The 16,945-nt window shown below is 59.3% G+C and overlaps 1 protein-coding gene across 1 annotated transcript; it reads left to right on the forward strand.

The window, feature by feature from the left end:
- The first annotated feature begins 287 nt into the window (after positions 1–287).
- Positions 288–16,170, forward strand: ALKBH5 (alkB homolog 5, RNA demethylase). Its single transcript, XM_082772181.1, has 5 exons — positions 288–592; positions 1,500–2,312; positions 6,923–7,003; positions 10,184–10,339; positions 11,931–16,170. Exons 2-5 carry the CDS (start codon positions 1,582–1,584, stop codon positions 12,112–12,114), a joined length of 1,152 nt encoding a protein of 383 aa, XP_082628307.1. The 5' UTR covers positions 288–592; positions 1,500–1,581; the 3' UTR covers positions 12,115–16,170.
- Positions 16,171–16,945: the final 775 nt, after the last annotated feature.

The following is a 16,945-nucleotide window of genomic DNA, read 5'->3' on the forward strand; positions in this document are numbered from 1 at the left end:
CATCCCTCCCCCTTCCTCCTTCTCGCCCAATCCCCTCCTCCCCCCTCCGGCGTGAGGGCGGAAGAAGGGCGTGTCGGCTAGGAAGAGGAGGGGGCAGGAAAAGGGCGAGCGAGAAGGGCGGCGGCGGCTTCGCCGGCCGCGCGCGCGCATGCGCGGGAGGGGGGGGGGCGGGGCGGGGAAAAAAAAAGGGGGCGGGGCCCCGCGGCGGCCCGGGGATGTCGGGCTGGTGACGTAGGCGCCGCTCGCGCCGCGGGAACGGCTGCGCGCGACCCCCGGGGCCCCGCCGCCGCCCCTCCCCCCCCCCCCCTCCCCGGTCCCGGTCCCGGTCCCGGTCCCGGTCCCGGTGCCCCCCCCCCCGGGCCCCTCCGCCATGGGAGCGGGCCGGGCACGGCACCGAGCCGGGGCTGCCGCCGCCGCCGCTTGAGCCGTGCCCCGGGGGGAAGCACCGGGGGAGCTCGGGCCTCGCCGTTAAACCTCCGCCCGCCGCCGTTTTGTTGTCGTCGTCGTCGTCGTCGCCGTTGCCGTTGTCGTTGTCGTTTCGTCGCGGAACCGCCGTTACCGCCGGCCGTTACCGACGCTGCCGGGCTCGGCCGTGAGTTGAGGGGGACGGGAGGGGGGGGGTGGGGCGGCTGGGAACCCCCCGGTAACCCCCGGGAACCCCCCGGGAACCCCCAGACCCCCCAATATTCCCCGGTAACCCCCCTAGACCCCCTATATCCCCCCCGGTAGCCCCTATATCCCCCCCGGTAACTCCCTTAGACCCCCTATAATCCCCCCAGTAACCCCCTAGACCCCCGGTAGCACCCCCCGGTAACCCCCAGACCCCCTATATCCCCCCTGGTAACCCCCCTAAATCCCTTAATATCCCCTGGTAACCCCTATATCTCTCCCGTACCCTCCGGTAACCCCCTAGACCCCCTATACCCCCCCCCGATAACTCCCCTAGACCCCCTATAACCCCCCCCAGTAACCCCAGTAATCCCCCCAGACCCCCGGTCCCACCCCCCGGTAACCCCCAGACCCCCTATACCCCCCCAGTAACCCCTAATCCCCCCCTCTACCCCCGGTCCCACCCCCTCCATACCTCCCGGTACCCCTCACACGCCTCCCCATACCCCCAGTAACCCCCCCATGTGCCCCAGTACGCTCCCCATACCCCCTATACCCCCCAATAACCCCCCTATATACCCCAGTAACCCCCCCAATACCCCCCTATTACCCTCCATACCCCCAGTACCCCTCCCAGTACCCCCCAGTAACCCCCCTATACCCCCAGTTTCCCCCCCAGTACCCCCCCCATACTCTCATTACCCTCCCAGTGCCCCCACCCCACCCCAAACCCCCCAGATCCCATCCCCGTTTCCCCCCCCAACCCATCCAGCACCAAACCCTATAACCCTACTCCACCAGGAGGGACCGGGAGGACACCGGGGGGGGGTCCCAAAACCTCCCGGTTCCCCCTCCGACCCCCTCCCCGTTCTCCGTCTCCCTCCCGGCAGGCCGGCGGGTGCCATGAGCAGCGGCTGCGCGTCCCCGGCGGCAGCGGGGCGGTGACAGGGCAGGGGGGGGGACACCACGGCCATGGCCGGCAGCGGCTACACCGACCTGCGGGAGAAGCTGAAATCCATGCTGCCTTACCGGGACAACCCCAAAGGGCCTCGGGACGCCCCCGTTGAGCCCCCGCCCTACGAACGCAAGCGGCGGTACCACGAGGACTCGGCCTCGGAGCCCAGCGACTACGAGGAGCAGCAGCAGCAGCAGCAGCAGAAGGAGGAAGAGGAGGAAGCCCGCAAGGTGAAGAGCGGCATCCGCCAGCTTCGCCTCTTCAGCGCCGAGGAGTGCGCCAAAATCGAGGCACGAATCGAGGACGTGGTGTCCCGGGCGGAGAAAGGGCTCTACAAGGAGCACACGGTGGACCGGGCGCCTCTGCGCAACAAATATTTTTTCGGGGAGGGTTACACCTACGGCTCGCAGCTGCAGAGAAGGGGGCCCGGGCAGGAGAGGTTGTACCCGCGGGGAGAGGTGGATGCTATCCCCGAGTGGGTGCACGACCTGGTGATCAGGAAGCTGGTGGAGCACCGGGTGATCCCCGAGGGCTTCGTCAACAGCGCCGTGATCAACGACTACCAGCCGGGGGGCTGCATCGTCTCCCACGTCGACCCCATCCACATTTTCGAGAGGCCCATCGTCTCCGTCTCCTTCTTCAGCGACTCGGCGCTCTGCTTCGGCTGCAAGTTCCAGTTCAAGCCCATCAGGGTGTCGGAGCCCGTCCTCTTCCTGCCCGTCAAGAGGGGCAGCGTCACGGTGCTCAGGTAAACGCCTCGCCCACCCCAAAACCACGGGGACGTGCGCCCCGGTGGTGGCCGAGCCTTTTTTTTTTTTTGGCACCCTGCGGGGTCCCCGGGCGATGGGATGGGGTTGGGGGTGCCCGGTGCTGCGGGTGGGATGATATTTTGGGGTGATCCTATCGGGGAGGAGACGGGATCCGGAGTTATTTGCTCCCCAGGCTGCCAACGGGGAGCTCCGAGCCCTCGCCTGCGGGATGGGGACGGCGGGGACGCGGCGCAGCCCCCGTTTTGGGGCTGTCCCCGGGGAGGTGAAATGACCCTGCCCAAGGTCACGCAGCCAGGAGCCACTTTAGGGCTGCCAAACGTCTCCTCCTTAACCCCCCCCCCCGTCACCTCCCGGTGGGCGCGTGGAGCCCTCGTGCTCCTCGCTCCCGTGCTTAAAGGGTCGGTGCCGGGGTTGCCGGTGCCGCCGGCCCCTCGTGGGCACATCCCCAGCCTGGTCGCCGCGGCCTGAAGGTCAGAGCGCTCGCTGCCAGGAGCGGGGATGGCCCAGGCTGTGCCAGCAGCGCTCAGAGCCACCAACTTGGGGTGGTTTTTTGTTTTTTTGGGGGGCTGGTGAACGTCCCGGGTGGGTTTTAGGGCTCCCTAAAACACAACCTGTAACACAACCTAAGCTCCCTGTAACACAACCCCACATCTCGGCTCGGGAAGTGATCGCCGCGGGGCACGGGGAGGAATTGAGGAATTTTCCCCCTCCCCACGGTGTCCGGGGGCATCCTGGTAATAACAGCCAGGATTTCTCGGGGCATTTATCCAGGGAAAGCTGCACAAACATTAACGGGTCCCCCCCGGCTCAGGTAACTCCTGTAGCTCAGCAGCTTTGGAGCCAGGCTGCGGGAGGATCCCCGCCAGCAGGAAAGGCTCCCCCGAGGCTAAAAAACATTTTCATGTTCCCCGGGGGAGCGTGGCCGGGGCAGGAGAAGGGCAGAGGTCAGAGGGATTTGATCCCGGAGCGCCGTGTCCGCTTACCGCGGGCGGCAGAACTTTCTGCTTTAATTTCCCTGCCCGGGTAGCCAAAACCCGCAGGAAAATTCCCCAATTCCCCAATTCCCACCCGGAGCAGGGTCGGGGCTCAAGCAGCGGAGGGTCGGCTGCTCGTGGGAGGAGGGAGAGGGGTTTGCTCTGCTCCCCCACAACCCAACCGTGGGTTTTTGTCCCTAAAAAACCGCTGGGAAGGAGCTGGCTCGGGGCTCCCAGGGCCGTTCTGCGCCGTGCGGGGTTCCCTGGAGCGATCCTACAAAGCGAACGAAGAGGTTTTGGTGCCTGCAGGGGAAGGTTGGGTTCCTCCTGACCCCAGGATGGGGTTCGCTGGCTTCCCACAGGGTTAGGTGCTGGGTTAGGTGCCGGGCTGTTCTGCTTTCCACCAAATAACAGCCTCTAAAACGGGGATTTTTTGCAATTTGGGCAAAATTTGGGCAGATTAGCACTCGCTGAAGGGAGATTCTGCCAAGGGATGCGGGGTGATGGGAGCCAGGAGAGGAGAGGGAGGACGAGGGGGTCCTGGGGGGGGTCTCGGGGTGCAGCTCCCGGTGGAGCCAGCTTCTCTCTCTCCTCGCAGCAAGCAGTTGCCCTGGAGATAGGGAAACGGCGGAGACAGAAGCGCCGTGCCTGTGATATTTGGGATCCAAACCCTGCCGGGTCAGGGGCCTCCTTCCCGGGGAAGCCGTGGGTACCTTGTGAAAACCGCGCGGCTCACGGGGAAGCCGCCGGGTTCCTCCTTCCCCCCTCTTTCTCCATCTCTCCCCAAAGCCCCCGCGTGTCCTGCTCCCCATCCCAGCTCTGCTCAAGGTCCCCCTCCCGGCCTCGCAGCCACCCCGTGCCCTCCAGAGGGGCTTTCCCCGCGTCCTGCCCTCGATGTTCTGCTTCCCTCGGGTTTTTCCTGGTTAAACTCTGCGCCAGGCTCAAGTGTTCGGTGCGAGGCAGGCCAGGCTCCTTGCAAATCCTGCACCGGCCTCAAACTCGAGCTGTAAAACCTTCACACCCCAAATGAGAGGTTAGGGTTGGAAAAATGTCCTCGCAAAGAGTTTTTGGGGAGGAACGGGGGCTCTCCTCGCCAGCAGGACGGAAGCTGAGCCGCCTGGAGGCCGTCCGCATGGCCCCGCGCTCCTCCAGCAAGGTATTTTCTCTCCGGTTGCCTCCCCGGTGCTGATTTGCCCTCGGAGGACCCAGGCCCATCCCTCTGATTTATTTTTTCCCCCGTTTTTTAAAAAAAGAAAGGAATTTGATAATTTGATAAGCATCAGTTGGCAGGAGCGCTGGGGAGGAGATGGGGGATCGGCCCGTCTGCCTGGGAGCGGGGTTTGGACAAATGGGAAAATAAAAATAAAAAAAAAATGGGGGAGCTGGGGGGGTGCAAAGCTCCGTGGCACGTAATGAATCTGAGTAGCTGGTGGGATTGGGTTTAATTACCAAGCATCGTGTGTCTGGGACGGGGCTGGGGACCAGCGAGGCTGGAAAGGGGCCGTGGGTGCCTCTGCCTGCTGCTGGGAGCTTCTGCGTGTGCCAGCGGCCACGAGGGCATCCTTTCTGGGGATAGCTGTACCAAAAACCCTGCTTTCAGTGACGCTGGGGCTCAGGGAGGAAAAAAGAGAGAAAAAATAAAAGTTTCTTTTCTTGCCTGGGCAAGAAAAGAAACCTGCGGGTGCAGCGCTGGTGTTCTTGGGGGTGTTTTGTTCCAGTGTCTGTCCCTTGGCTGTCACTGGGACGTGATAGGGGCAGGGAATGGGTGAGAAATTCATGCTGGCCCACTAAAAAATATTCTTATTCTGTTTATGAGCAGTTCCTGTGCACGTCCCGTGCTGGAGGGGTGTGCAGGGCGCATCTCAGGACGTGGCGAGGTGCAGGCTGAGCTGTCCCTCCCCAGTGTGGCATCAGGGCTGCCCGGAGGGGCCCCGTTAGGGCTGAGGGCTTTTTTTGGGGGCAGCCCGCCTGCATTTGGGGCCAGGAGCTCTGCTTTAGGTGCTGGAAAGGGAGCTGGGGAATGAGTTTCCCTCTGGGGAGTGGGAATGAGAGGGCTGATGTCTCGTGCTGGAGAGCGCAGGTCTCGGAGCAGACCCCATCCCGATGTTCAGGGTGAGGATGTGCCCCAAAAATGTTAACGTGGGGGATATTAATGGGATCTCTGGGATGTAATGGAGCGTTATTAAAGCCCCTCTGCATGATGCTGCCTTGTTCTGCAGTGCCCTAAAGGGCAGGGGGGGCCCCCAGCAGCCCCTCTCCCACCGCTCAGGCCTCAGCCTCCCAGCTCCCTCCTCCGAGCAGGCTCCAGGTGAGAGGTGTGCGCTTCCAGCCGAGTGGCGGGGTGATGAACCAGAGAAAGGAAACCCCATCCTGGCCCCGGAGGAGACCAGACCCTCTGGGTTGTCCCCCGAGCATCCCAAATTCACCGGCTGCTGCGTTTGGCTTCTCCTTCCCCACCACGCCGGACTCTGGAAGGCTCTGGGGAACAGACACTGTGGCAGCAGCAGGTAGGGGGCATGCCCAGTGCCCAGCCCAGCTCGTTAGCACCCAGCCCAGCTCGTTAGCACCCGTGGGAGGGCTGAGACGAGCTCCTGGTGCTCCCAGCAGGGTGGGTGCTCACCCTAGGGCGTGCTGGCTGCTCTCCATCAGCTCACCTCCACCCCTCAGGCTGCGATCTCGCACGCTGCGCTGGACTCCAGGCATGGTGCCGAGCAACAGAAACAGCCACGAGGAAAAAAAAAAAAAAAAAAAGCCTCTTGCAGGTAGCTGGGGCCCTGGTTGGCTTTGGGTGTTTCCCTACCTGCTAGAAACTCGAATTATTGAAGTCAGCCCCGATACCAAAATGCTCTCCTGCCGACAGGAGCTGCGGTGTGGTGACGGGGCGGTGAGCCTCGTGCGCTCCGTGATGGCTCAGGGTGCTGCCTCGCCTCGTGAGCACCACAGCACGGAGGTTTTAGGGGCATGGCGTGGTTGGCAGCCTGCTTTGGAGGGTCACCGGGGCTGTGGCGGGTCCTACAGTGACCGAGGATGCGCCAAAGTGGGAGCGGAGGAGAAAATGAGGCTGAGCACGAACGAGTGTCCCGTGCCCGGGTGGTGGGGATGAGGCGCTCAGCTCCTGGGGCACCTGGCCCTCAGTGTGCCCCCCTCCTCCCCTAACACATTAATCAGGGCTGAAACCCACCTGCGAGCCCTGGAGAGGCTCCAGGAGCAGGCTCTGACCATCCCCGGGGATGGAGGTGCCCGGGCGCACGAGAAAGCCACGCGGTGATTTGGTGATTTGGCTTCTGCCGTGATCTGCTCTCTTGGTAAAGCTCCCGTAAACAAACGAGCCGAATTTACGCTCCGGAAACTCCTTTTCAACACGACTCACTTCGTGATGTGGCAGCAGGTGGCATTTTCTCTGGTGCACGCTAAAAAAAATTGAGTCTAAATTTAAAAAAAAAAAAAAAAAAAAAAGGCCTGAATGGTGCAATTTCCTTGAAGTTTCTTCCTTTCTGGCAGTTTGCTGGGGAGCGGTGTGCTTGGGGGAGGAATTTGGGAACCAACTGGCCAAAATGTGTTGTTGCAGCCGCTTTCTGCCCCTTCTCACAGAGCCTTTCTCTTTCTGTTGTCAGCGGGTACGCAGCCGACGAAATCACGCACTGCATCCGACCGCAGGACATCAAGGAGAGGAGAGCTGTCATCATCCTTCGCAAGTGAGTGTTGGAGCCCTCCGCGCAGCGAGGCGACCCCTGGGCTGCTGCTGTGATTATTTTTAAATCACAAATGGTGATTTAAAATTTTAAATCTCAAATGGTGATTTAAAATGCTGTGATTTTTTTTTTAAAGCAACGCTTTAACAAAAAAAAAAAGCCTTGCTTGGTGTTGCGCTGGGTCGATGTGAAATTTTTTAGGTCTCGCTGCCCGTTTGCAGGCGCTGTTCCTGGCTGGATTTTGTTGGGTGCCCAGCTCCAAGCAGCTGGGATCTCAAATTCCCGTGCTGCGTGTGCAGGTGTCTGAGCATCCCATAGCCACGTGCAAAAGTTCCCCGGGCGGTGCTTTGAAGCTGATATTGAAGAATCGTCCATAAAGCAGAGAGATTTCTTGGTAGCAGGGCTTTCAGCTCCTGGGGAGGAGGGAGTGGAGGCGCTGGTGTTGAATTTAGTGACCGGTTCTGGGAGCTGGGAGGCCAGGCGCTGCTGTTTCAGGAGATAATTGTGGGGGAACCACCCCAAAACCCCCGGTGTCACCTTCTCCTGTACCCAGAAACGACCTTTTTGTATCAGTTCCTTTTACTAGAGGGCTAAAAAAATGTGTGTGCACCGCGTGGACCCACGTTTACCCTGCCTTAGAGGTTGTTAACACCAATTCCACTGTCAAGAAGTGTTTGGAAGTGGAAATGCACGTGGCTTGGGTGCTGCTCACCCAGATAAAAGCGTGGCCACGACGGCAGGGATTCGGCTGTGCCCGAGGCTGGTGTGAGGCTAGCAGGCAAACGCTGTGGATCCGGAGTTGGGGAACTTCTGGGCAGCCTCGCTGGTTTGCAGACAGCCTGGTGATGCCGTGGAGGTGCAGCACGAGGCCAGCCGTGAGGGGAAGGGAGGGGAGAGCCAAACCGGCGCGTTAGGTGAGCGGTGAGGTGGCTGCGAGGAGAGCCCCAAGGTGGCTGCAGGAATTATTGGTTCCTGCACCAACCAAAAGCCGTGCGAGTGCTGCTGAGCACCGGGGGGAGGCATCTCCAGACCCTGCAGGGGGGAGAGATCCGGGCTCTGGCTGCTTTACTCAGGCTTTGGGGCAGAGAAGCTGCCTGTCCTGAGCTGCCTTTTCCAAGGAACTGCTCCACAGAGTTGGCCAAATAAATTAAAGCTGCCCGAGCTGGTGCAGATGAGCTCCCCCCCCGTTTGCCCGGGCTCCTTCTGCAGCAGCCAACCCATCTGGCCTCCCCATGGGGGCCCAAATCACTTCACATGAGGGCAGCGGTGACTTTCCTGGCGAGCTGAACAAAACCCCAGCGGGATCATCCTACGAGCAGGGCAGGAACCCCTCGGGGATTATTTTTGGGTGATCTCCGTAGGGCCGAGCAGCCCCGGTGGATACGCGGGGTGCGTCCACCAAAGGCTGCGCCCCGAGCTGCAGCGGGTGCAGGCTGCACCAGGGAGTTATGCAAGCAGGAAAACAGCCTCTGCTGCTGGCACGCGAGGTTTGGGAGCAGCCCCTGACCTCGTACAGCTCATCTTTGCCTCCTTCCTGGGGAGAGGCAGCAGCCCGCAGCGTGCCACAGGGCTCGCGTACCCTGCGGGCGCATCGCAGCGTAAAAACTGCATCCAGGAGCTGGGAAATTTTGGGATATTTGGCTGCCAGAGCGTGCTGGGCTCCAGAATCTGGATCCCTTCTTGCCTCTGCTCCGGGCACGTGGCTCCAGGGGTGGTTTTTTTTGCTGGCAGTGGCAGGACAAAGCCATGCGTGCCGGGGAAGTGGCCGGCTTTCTCGGCACGCCTGAGAGCGGCGCGGTTACCAAGTAGGTCAGGAGCCCTGGAGAGCTGCAGGGGGATGGGATTTACGGTGTTTCCTGCGCCTCCGAGCACGGGGCCGGCGAGTTTTGGGAGCGCTTTGAGTGGAGGAAGGAGTGGAGCCATGCTCTGGATTTCCTGAGCTGCTGCCAGAGGTCAGCTGGGAGGGAGGGGGAGAAGCGAGACCTCCTCGAGCGGGGCTTGGAAGTCCTTTTACAGGGCTCCTGCAGCCGTTTCTAGAGAGCTGGGAGTTATTTTATTCAGCTGGAGCTTTGCTGGGTAATTTGCTGCCCGTTTGGGTGCAGCTGTGGTGGTTTTACCTCCTGGTGCCTGCTCCTGCAGCTCGCGTCCGTGGTGGCGCAGCGTGGCTGGTGCTCTCCGACCCTCGCAGTGCATTTAGTGGGTTTTGAATTGCAAGGCCTGCAGTTGTTATATTTGAAATATATTTAATTTGAAATAAACCTCCCAAGGTGTCCGGGGCAGGATCCGCAATGCTTTCGGTGCTCTGGCTGGCCTGGCTCCAGTCCCGGAGCTGCCAACAGCTCAGGATGGCTTTGCAGACGAGTGCAGGCTCCAGCCTCAAAAACCTGCCTGAAAAGAGAGCAGCTGCCCCAAAAACCTGCCTGAAAAGCTGAAGCTGCACAGCAGGGGACACGCAGTGCTTCTCCCCTCCCTTTCCCAAAGCCCAATTTTGGTGTTCACCCCCAATCCTGCGGAGGGAGGCTGCAGGAGCAGCACCAGGGTGCCTTTCTGTCCAGAAACACTCACGGATCCTCCCGAAATCGGCACCCTGGAGCCCTGGCGCCACCTTTTAGCACGCTTTGCCCCTTCCCAGGCTTCAGTCTGTTTTGAAATCGACTTCTGGAGCGCTTCGAGTGGCGGCCAGTAACTACACAGCACCGGGAGGTGGTGACAGCGCCGTCACACGAGAGCTCAGAGAGAGGAGGGAGTTCCCAGAGAGCGGTGGTTGTTACTGGTGGAGGTGGTGATGGATTTTTCCGTGCGTCTCCCAGGTGGCTGAACTGGAGCTGCGAGTTGTGGAGGAGTCACCGTGATCCCAGCACCTCCTCTCAGTGCCCCGTCACTGGGGTTGCAGGGAGCTCAGCACCCTTCCTGTCCTCCCAGGCTCACCTCGTGGCTTCGCTGACCCCTAAACCTTGCTCTGTCTTCTGACCAATGCAGTAATGGTTAAAAATTAAAGCGTCAAGTGCAAGAGAACTGCAGCTTGTTCTGCCTTTGAGCGTAACCATCCTGACCCTTTTCTGGAGCTGTGGGGCAGGGATTGAGGGTTCAGCTGCAGTGCATCTAGGACAAACGTCCCCTGTACCAATTCTGTAGAAACTCCTTGCAAATACTACTTTTTTTTTTTTCTTTTTTAATTTGCAGAACAAGGCTAGATGCCCCTCGATTGGAAACAAAATCGCTGGGTAGCTCTGTGTTGCCGCCAGGTTATGCCTCCGACCGCCTGTCGGGAAACAACAGGGACCAGATCCTGAAACCCAAGCGGTCCCATCGCAAAGCAGACCCCGACGCTGCTCACAGGTAGGTTGGGCTCTCCTGGGAGCAAGGAGCTGGCCGGTGAACCTCTGAGGCTCCTGGCCTCTGATGAAAGGTTGTAGGCACACTTAAATCATCCTGGCATGCACCTCTTTGCCAGGTGCTCCCCGTGGCACGCAGACCTGCTCGATCAGAGCACGTTGCTTTATTCGTTCCTCCTAGGCTTGCAGAGGCTAAGCCCCGGCTGTAAGCAGCTTACGTTGTTTATCCTGTGAGTGGCATAACGAAGAAGCAATAGATGTGCCCGGCTCTCCATAACGCAGTCATTCAGAACAATAGTTTCCCTGCAGCTAATTATTTTTGACCTCCATTGCCGAGCAACCTGCGCGTGGCCGTGTTAAAGCGCGTCACGAGAGCAGTCGGAGAGAGCTGGGCAGGGGGAAGGACTCCTCGGGAAGCTTCTCAGCTCTCTTTTGGTTCCGGAGCTGTGTGTATTTGTGCGTGCAACCAGGCTGCGTGGGTGCCTCAGCCTGACCTCCAAGAGCTCCTTGCTGAGGCTGCAGACAGCTCGAGCTCTGCGGCGAGGCTCCCCTCAAACACCACCTTGCTCACGCGTCTGTGCTGATAGCCACGAGTGATAGCCGGGCTGCCAGCTGTCCTTTTGGCTCTTCTCTGCCTCCCGAGCCTCCCAGGAATTGCTAGGGCACTTGTGCAGATCCCAAAGGTGGTGGGGCTCGGCTGCTGTGCGGTCCCAGCCCGTGTTGCAACCTGTCCTGCTGAAGGAGGAGGGTGGGGACGGCGTGTTTGTGAGCAGCGTTCATTCAGCAGGGCTCGGGATGACTGGGCACATTGATCACCGAGCGGAGCGAGCCTGCAGCGGGCTGTGTGTGATCAGATTTGCCCTGCACGGTCCCTTCTTTGGTGGAAAAAAAGGTGAAAGGCTGATTGAAGGAGAAGACACCTCACTGGAGAGCAGGCTCGGCACAGACCCCTGCAGCAGGCGGGTACCAAAAACGTGGTTTTTTTTTCTCCTTTTGGCCTAAAAGACTCCAGCATAGTGTAGGTGAATAGCCCAGGCAGCAGCATCTGTCAGAGGGGAACTCGGTTCCCACCTAGGATAAAATAAACTGGGATAAAATCCTGCCAGCACGGCCCTGCTGTGAGCTGAGCGCAGGTGAGCACAGGGGCAGCTTCCTACAAGTACTGACTGCGTTGTGCTGATGCTGGAGAGCACAGCAGGAGGACACGGGAGCTTGGAGCTGTGGTTTGATCCTCACAGCCCCTCTGTAGGGCAGGCAGACCCCTCTGTAGGGCAGGCAGACCCCTCTGTAGGGCCCAGACCCCTCTGCCCACGGGGCTAGGGGCAGCCAGGCTGTTTGGAGGCAGAGAGCAAAGCTGTGAAAGCGAAGGGCTCGCACCACTCAGAGCCAAATTCTCAGCCTTTCCGTGGGACGTGCAGCTTGGCGAGCTGCTCCTGCTCTGCCCACAGCCCGGAGCGTCGCACCGGGAGAGCAGGGTGGAAAAAATCACTCACGGTGCTCAAAGCCTGCAGAAATCCAGATGGTGTCCGCACCAGGAGCGCTTCAATCGTGTTCTCACTCCCTCTCTCCCTCCCTCCCTCTCTCTCTCTCCGTAGGCCACGGATTCTAGAAATGGATAAAGAGGAGAACAGGCGCTCGGTCCTCTTACCAAAACATAGGAGACGGAGCAACTTCAGCTCCGAGAACTATTGGCGAAGGTCTTACGAGTACACGGAGGACTGTGATGAGGAGGAGGAGGACGGCAGCCCGGCCAGGAAAGTTAAAATGAGGCGACACTGAGGAATGCACTTTCCGGGCTCGTGGAGCTGCTGAGATTGGCCTCCAGTCTGTGAAAACTTTCTCCTCCCTCTGGCTATCTTCCATCTAGCTTCAGTTTTGGTTTTTCCTTTCAGGCTGAAGAGTAAACAGGAAGGATCCTAGCGATTTGTTTTTATGAATGGAGGAATGCTGAGACATATGTGAGGATGGAACATGTCCAGTGCACGTGGTGGCCTGAGTCATGGGTCAAACGGGCATCTCTCCCTTAGGAAGCAGATAAAGTTATGCCAGGCTGTCTGTTGGGATTTCTGTTGAAAACACCAAAAAGTTTAACTGTTTCGTTGCGCGAGATTCAAGAATTGTATTTTTGTTTTATTTTGTTGTTTTATTTTTTTTTTGTTTGTTTGTTTTCGCTTTAACTTCCTTTCCAAATGTTCTAAATATGATGTTAGACCCCAGGAGCTGAAAATTCTCTGTGGTGGCCTCGTATTCCTTGCTTCACCAAAGGGCTCCTTGGTCTGCTGTTACCTAGTTGTCGTTGGGTTGTGTTTTACGAGTGTGCCCTGCAGTAACTGGAAGTTTGGAGCTTTGCAGACCCCTCTTACTGCGTTGATTACAAAGGGTTTAGGACATTTGTGTTGCACTTTAGCACCAGTTTTAAATGCCGTAGGTTTTTTCTTTCTGGTCCCTCTTCCCGAGCCAGCTTGGGCTCACGGCCTCGCGTCCCCGGGGCTGCCCTCTCTGAGAAGAATGTGCTTACCCCTGGCTTCTCCCCGCCGGGTTTTTTGGTTGAGGAGGGAGAAAATGTGGCTGATTTCACTGAGGCCAGCATCGCCCTGAGGTCTGGGGGCTGCAGCATCAGCACCGAGTGCGCGCAGCGTCCTGGGGACAGCAAAGAGGAGCGGGCGAGGGGTGTGCTTGCGAGGATGCTGGGCTTGGGGTCCCCTAATAAAATCTCTCCTCTGCCTCCTGGCAGCGTGGTGAGCTGCTTTATAACATCCTGCCCCTGCTGGGTGCAGGGAGAGGAGCTGGCAGGGGGCTGCCGGGGAGCCGGGCACCTCGGCTGCGCTCCGTCCCCTCCGGGGTTGGCTCTGGGGCAGTGCGTTCATCCGAAATAACTCATCCGAAATAACTCATCCGAAATAACCCACCCACACCCTGCTCCTCCCTCTGCCTGTCCTGGGGCTGGGGGTTCGGGGCTGCCAGGGGAAATGCTGAGCAGCAGCAGGCTTGTGGGGAGGTAACGCTAGGAGCTCAGCCTTCTTCCTCATCTTCTCCCAGCCTGGGCGCCTTCCAAATCTGGGGCCCAACGCCGTATTCAGAGCCCTGCTTTTAAGGAACTTCCCCCGGTTGATTCTTTCGAACCCCAGTGTTGGCAGATCGTAAGGAGCAGCCTTCTTTTAAAATTTTTACCGCTTTGCCCGCCCTCAAGCTGTAGTTTTTCCGGAGCGCCGCGTCCCCCACACTTCATGGTCCGCACGCTTGGCAATAAAAAGATGTAATATATTTTGAAACCCGTTTGCTGCTGTCTTGAGGAGCTCCCAGTCAAAAAAAAACAAAAAAACCACAAAAAAAACGGGCGCTGTTCCTTAACAATCCAGCACGTTTGCTGCCATCGGGGTCTCGGTGTCCGTTCCCTTCCCTGCTGACTCGCCTGTCCTTGGGGACACCGCTGGGGCTGGCAGCCACAGCAGTGCCCAGGAGATCGCTGTCACCTTCAGCATCGCTCGGACCCGCAGGAGGTTTCCTAGCTGGGCTCCAGCTGCCCCCTCCTTGGTTTTCTTGATCCCATCCCGGTGAGAGCTCCTGGTGGCTCGGGGTGGAGGTGCGAGCACAGCCTCGTGGGCAGCCTTTGAAGGCGCCTCTTGGCTGCCCGGAGATCTGAAATTTCACGTTTTGAGCATCTGAAGCAGCGTTCCTTGCCTTCTTAGCTTGCTGCAAAACCCCTTTCTGGAGAGCTTGGCGTTCCCTGCAGCGTGCAGGGAGCAGCGCTCCCTCCTCCTCTTGGTGGCTGGCATCTTCAGCAAGCCAGAGACCTTCCCGCGGGATGCCTGGGCACGGCTCTTCCCAATTCTTCCTCAACTCACCCTGGACGTGCCCCGTGCCCTCTGTGGCATTCGGCTGTGCTGCTCGTGCTGCTGGCAGTGGTTGTGGTGAGGCAGAGCAGCTCTGCTCCCTCGCCTGAGGTCCCCGTTCTGTGCAGCCTGCTGCCCCCCCTCTTCCCTTTTTACGCCTACCTCTGCATCCCCCATACCTTTCTCCGCTGTCTCAGCTCCCAACGAAGGCAACCTCCCTCCCCGGGGCTCCTTCCCCAAGCTGTGGGACCGCCGTGACTCCCGTAGGACGAGGTTTATGTCCTCTAAAACCCAAACGAAGCATCCCGAGGTCTCACCTCATCCCCGTGCAGTCTGTAGGGGCACGGGCAGCCCTCCTGCCCCCTTGGGTTCTGGTGTTCCTGCATGCCATCTCCGGGAGCTCTGCCCTCCCGTTCCCCCCACCCCAGATCTGTGCCGTGGGTCCGAGCCGGAGCTGTATCCCTCCCCGGAGTCCCTCCCCTGCTCCGTTTCGCTTCGAGTCTCCGAGCTGCCTGCTTGGGGCTCCACCACCCCCTGTCTGACCCCGAGCATCTCGTGGGCGAGGAGTTCCCAGCGCGCAGGCAGCCCGGCTCTCCCCCTTGTACAGACATTTTCTATACACGCGGTTGTACATGTGTAGATAATGTGTTTTTTTTTTTTAACTCTTTTTTTGCACTGGACAACGTCGGGGTAAAACCTTGATCTGAAACCAGAAGACGCGTTTTTTTTTTTTTTTTTTCGCACGGATCCAGCTGTCCAGATCCTTTCCTGTGCCCCGTTTGGTAAAACTGTGGCTCCAAAATGCTGCTGTGCCCAACTCCTCTTTGTCGTGGCTGCGTGCGGGCTTCGGGTCAGGCCGGCGACACGAGTCCACTGCAGAGGACGGAGGGAGGGCAGCGAGTGCTGCTTTTTGGCTGCTTGCCCCTAAAAAAAAAGGCGAAATTTCTCCCCATCCTCTCCGTGGGATGGGCTCGCTCCCTGGCCTGACCCCCTTGGCTTTATTCCCCTCGTTTGGCTCCGTGCTCCTCTCCATCACCCGCGGCGTGTCCTTGTGTATCCTGCTCAGTACGGCTGCGTGCGCCCCGACGGCCCCACACACCCCAAACCCACAGCCCAGACCCCGAGAACGGAGGAGAGGGAGGTGGGCGCCGTCCCTTCTGCCAAGGGAGAAATTTGGGTTCGCTGCTCTTGCCTGCATCCGGAGAAGACTTCTTGAGTTGGTTGCGTGGGCTCGGCCTGTCCCCTGGAAGAAAAGGAGAGATTTGGGGGCAGGGAGAGGGGAGCTGGCCTGGGGACGGGGTGGCGGATTGGGGAGCAGGTCCCCACAAACCCCACAAACAGCCTCCAGCCCCACGCTGGCCCAGCCCCGACACCGTCATCCCAGGAGGGATTTCGGGGTGCGGGGCTGCCGGCTCCCTCCTTCATCCTTGGGGGTGTCCGAACCCCAACCCGAAGCTGGGAACGTCCTGGAGGGGGGCTCTGAGCACGGCCCTGATGTCCAGACCCCCTCTTTGGTGTTCCCAATACCTTCCCTTTCCTGGGGAGGAGAAACCTCGAGCTGAGGAGCGCATCTCTGCTCCTTCCCACACCCCTGCCCACAATTAAAGTTCTGGCTGACTTTAAGTTCTTTTCTTTTCTTTTTTTTTTTTAATATTCTAATTTTTTTGTTTTGTTACAAATAAAATAAAAAAAAATAAAAAACAAAGTGGCAATATTTTTTTCCGTAAGCTTTTCCTAGGAAAAAGCGTGGTTTGTAAACAAAGTTGTACAGTTCTGAAGTTTGAGATACGAGAAGTAACTGTGTGAAACGCTGTAAATGGAGCAGAGATTATTTTATGTACAGTCCGACGCGGGGGGAAAAAACTTTTAATTCTGGTCGATTCTTAGGAAGAATTTGGTTCTTCACTGTCAGGGTTTGGAATTTCATCGGTTTCGTTATTATTATTATTATTATTTTTCTTGTATAGATTGCTGCATTAATTGAATAAAAGCAGAAAGCATCGCTCGGCCTGCCTGTGTGCTGGGGCTGGGGGGCTGGAGGGGGGCACAGCCGGGCTCGGTGCCTGACTGTGGGGTGAGGGAAAAGCTTATAAATTCTAAATAAAGGGAAGATTGGGCTCCGGGGGGATTTGTGTGCTGCCCTAGAAAGCGGCACGGGGCTGCAGCACGAGCTCGCATCCCAAAAAAATCTGGTTTGCTGCGGAGCAAGCGGTGAAGATGTCCCCGTCCTCCTGGCCCTGTTTTAGGGCCGGGGTTGCCGCCTTGGTGGCTGTGGCTCGGTGAAGATGTCCCCATCCTTCTGGCCCTGTTTTAGGGCCGGGATTGCCACCTCGGTGGCCGTGGTTTGGTGTTTTATCACCCCGGGGTGCTGCACCCCGTGCTTCGGCCTCGCCCGCCCTGCCCTGCGCCTTCCTCCCGCAAGAGGGAGATGGGCGTGCGGGGATGGCTGCGTGGGGCCTGCCATGGCGGCCTTCCTCCTCCTCATCTTCAAACCGCCCCTCGCCGTGCCATGAGGGGTGACCCCAAGGAAAGGGACGAGGAAGGAAACGGAGGCGGGATGCCCCGCAGGAGGGCACGGCGGGGTCCGTGCACCCGGCGTTAGTCAGCAGGGAGGGGACGCCCTGCCCTGCGTGGGGACGGGCGCTCGCCTGAGTCACCCGCGGCGTTTCGGGCAGGGTGCTGGGGCCCCGGTTTCTCTGTGGGGTGCTCCCCGTGCGTCCCCACCCTATTGCTGGGGGTGTGTGGTGTGGCCCCCAGTTGATACAGCCGGGCTGTGG

The sequence above is a fragment of the Aythya marila genome (genome assembly GCF_965140915.1).
Source record: "Aythya marila genome assembly, chromosome: 15".
NCBI lineage: Eukaryota > Metazoa > Chordata > Aves > Anseriformes > Anatidae > Aythya > Aythya marila.

Coding starts and splice junctions, on each gene's coding strand:
- ALKBH5 (XM_082772181.1), top strand. CDS start 1,582: ATGGCCGGCAGCGGCTACACCGACCTGCGGGAGAAGCTGAAATCCATG. Junction 2,313..6,922: donor GGCAGCGTCACGGTGCTCAG/GTAAACGCCTCG, acceptor TTCTGTTGTCAG/CGGGTACGCAGCCGACGAAA. Junction 10,340..11,930: donor GACCCCGACGCTGCTCACAG/GTAGGTTGGGCT, acceptor CTCTCTCCGTAG/GCCACGGATTCTAGAAATGG.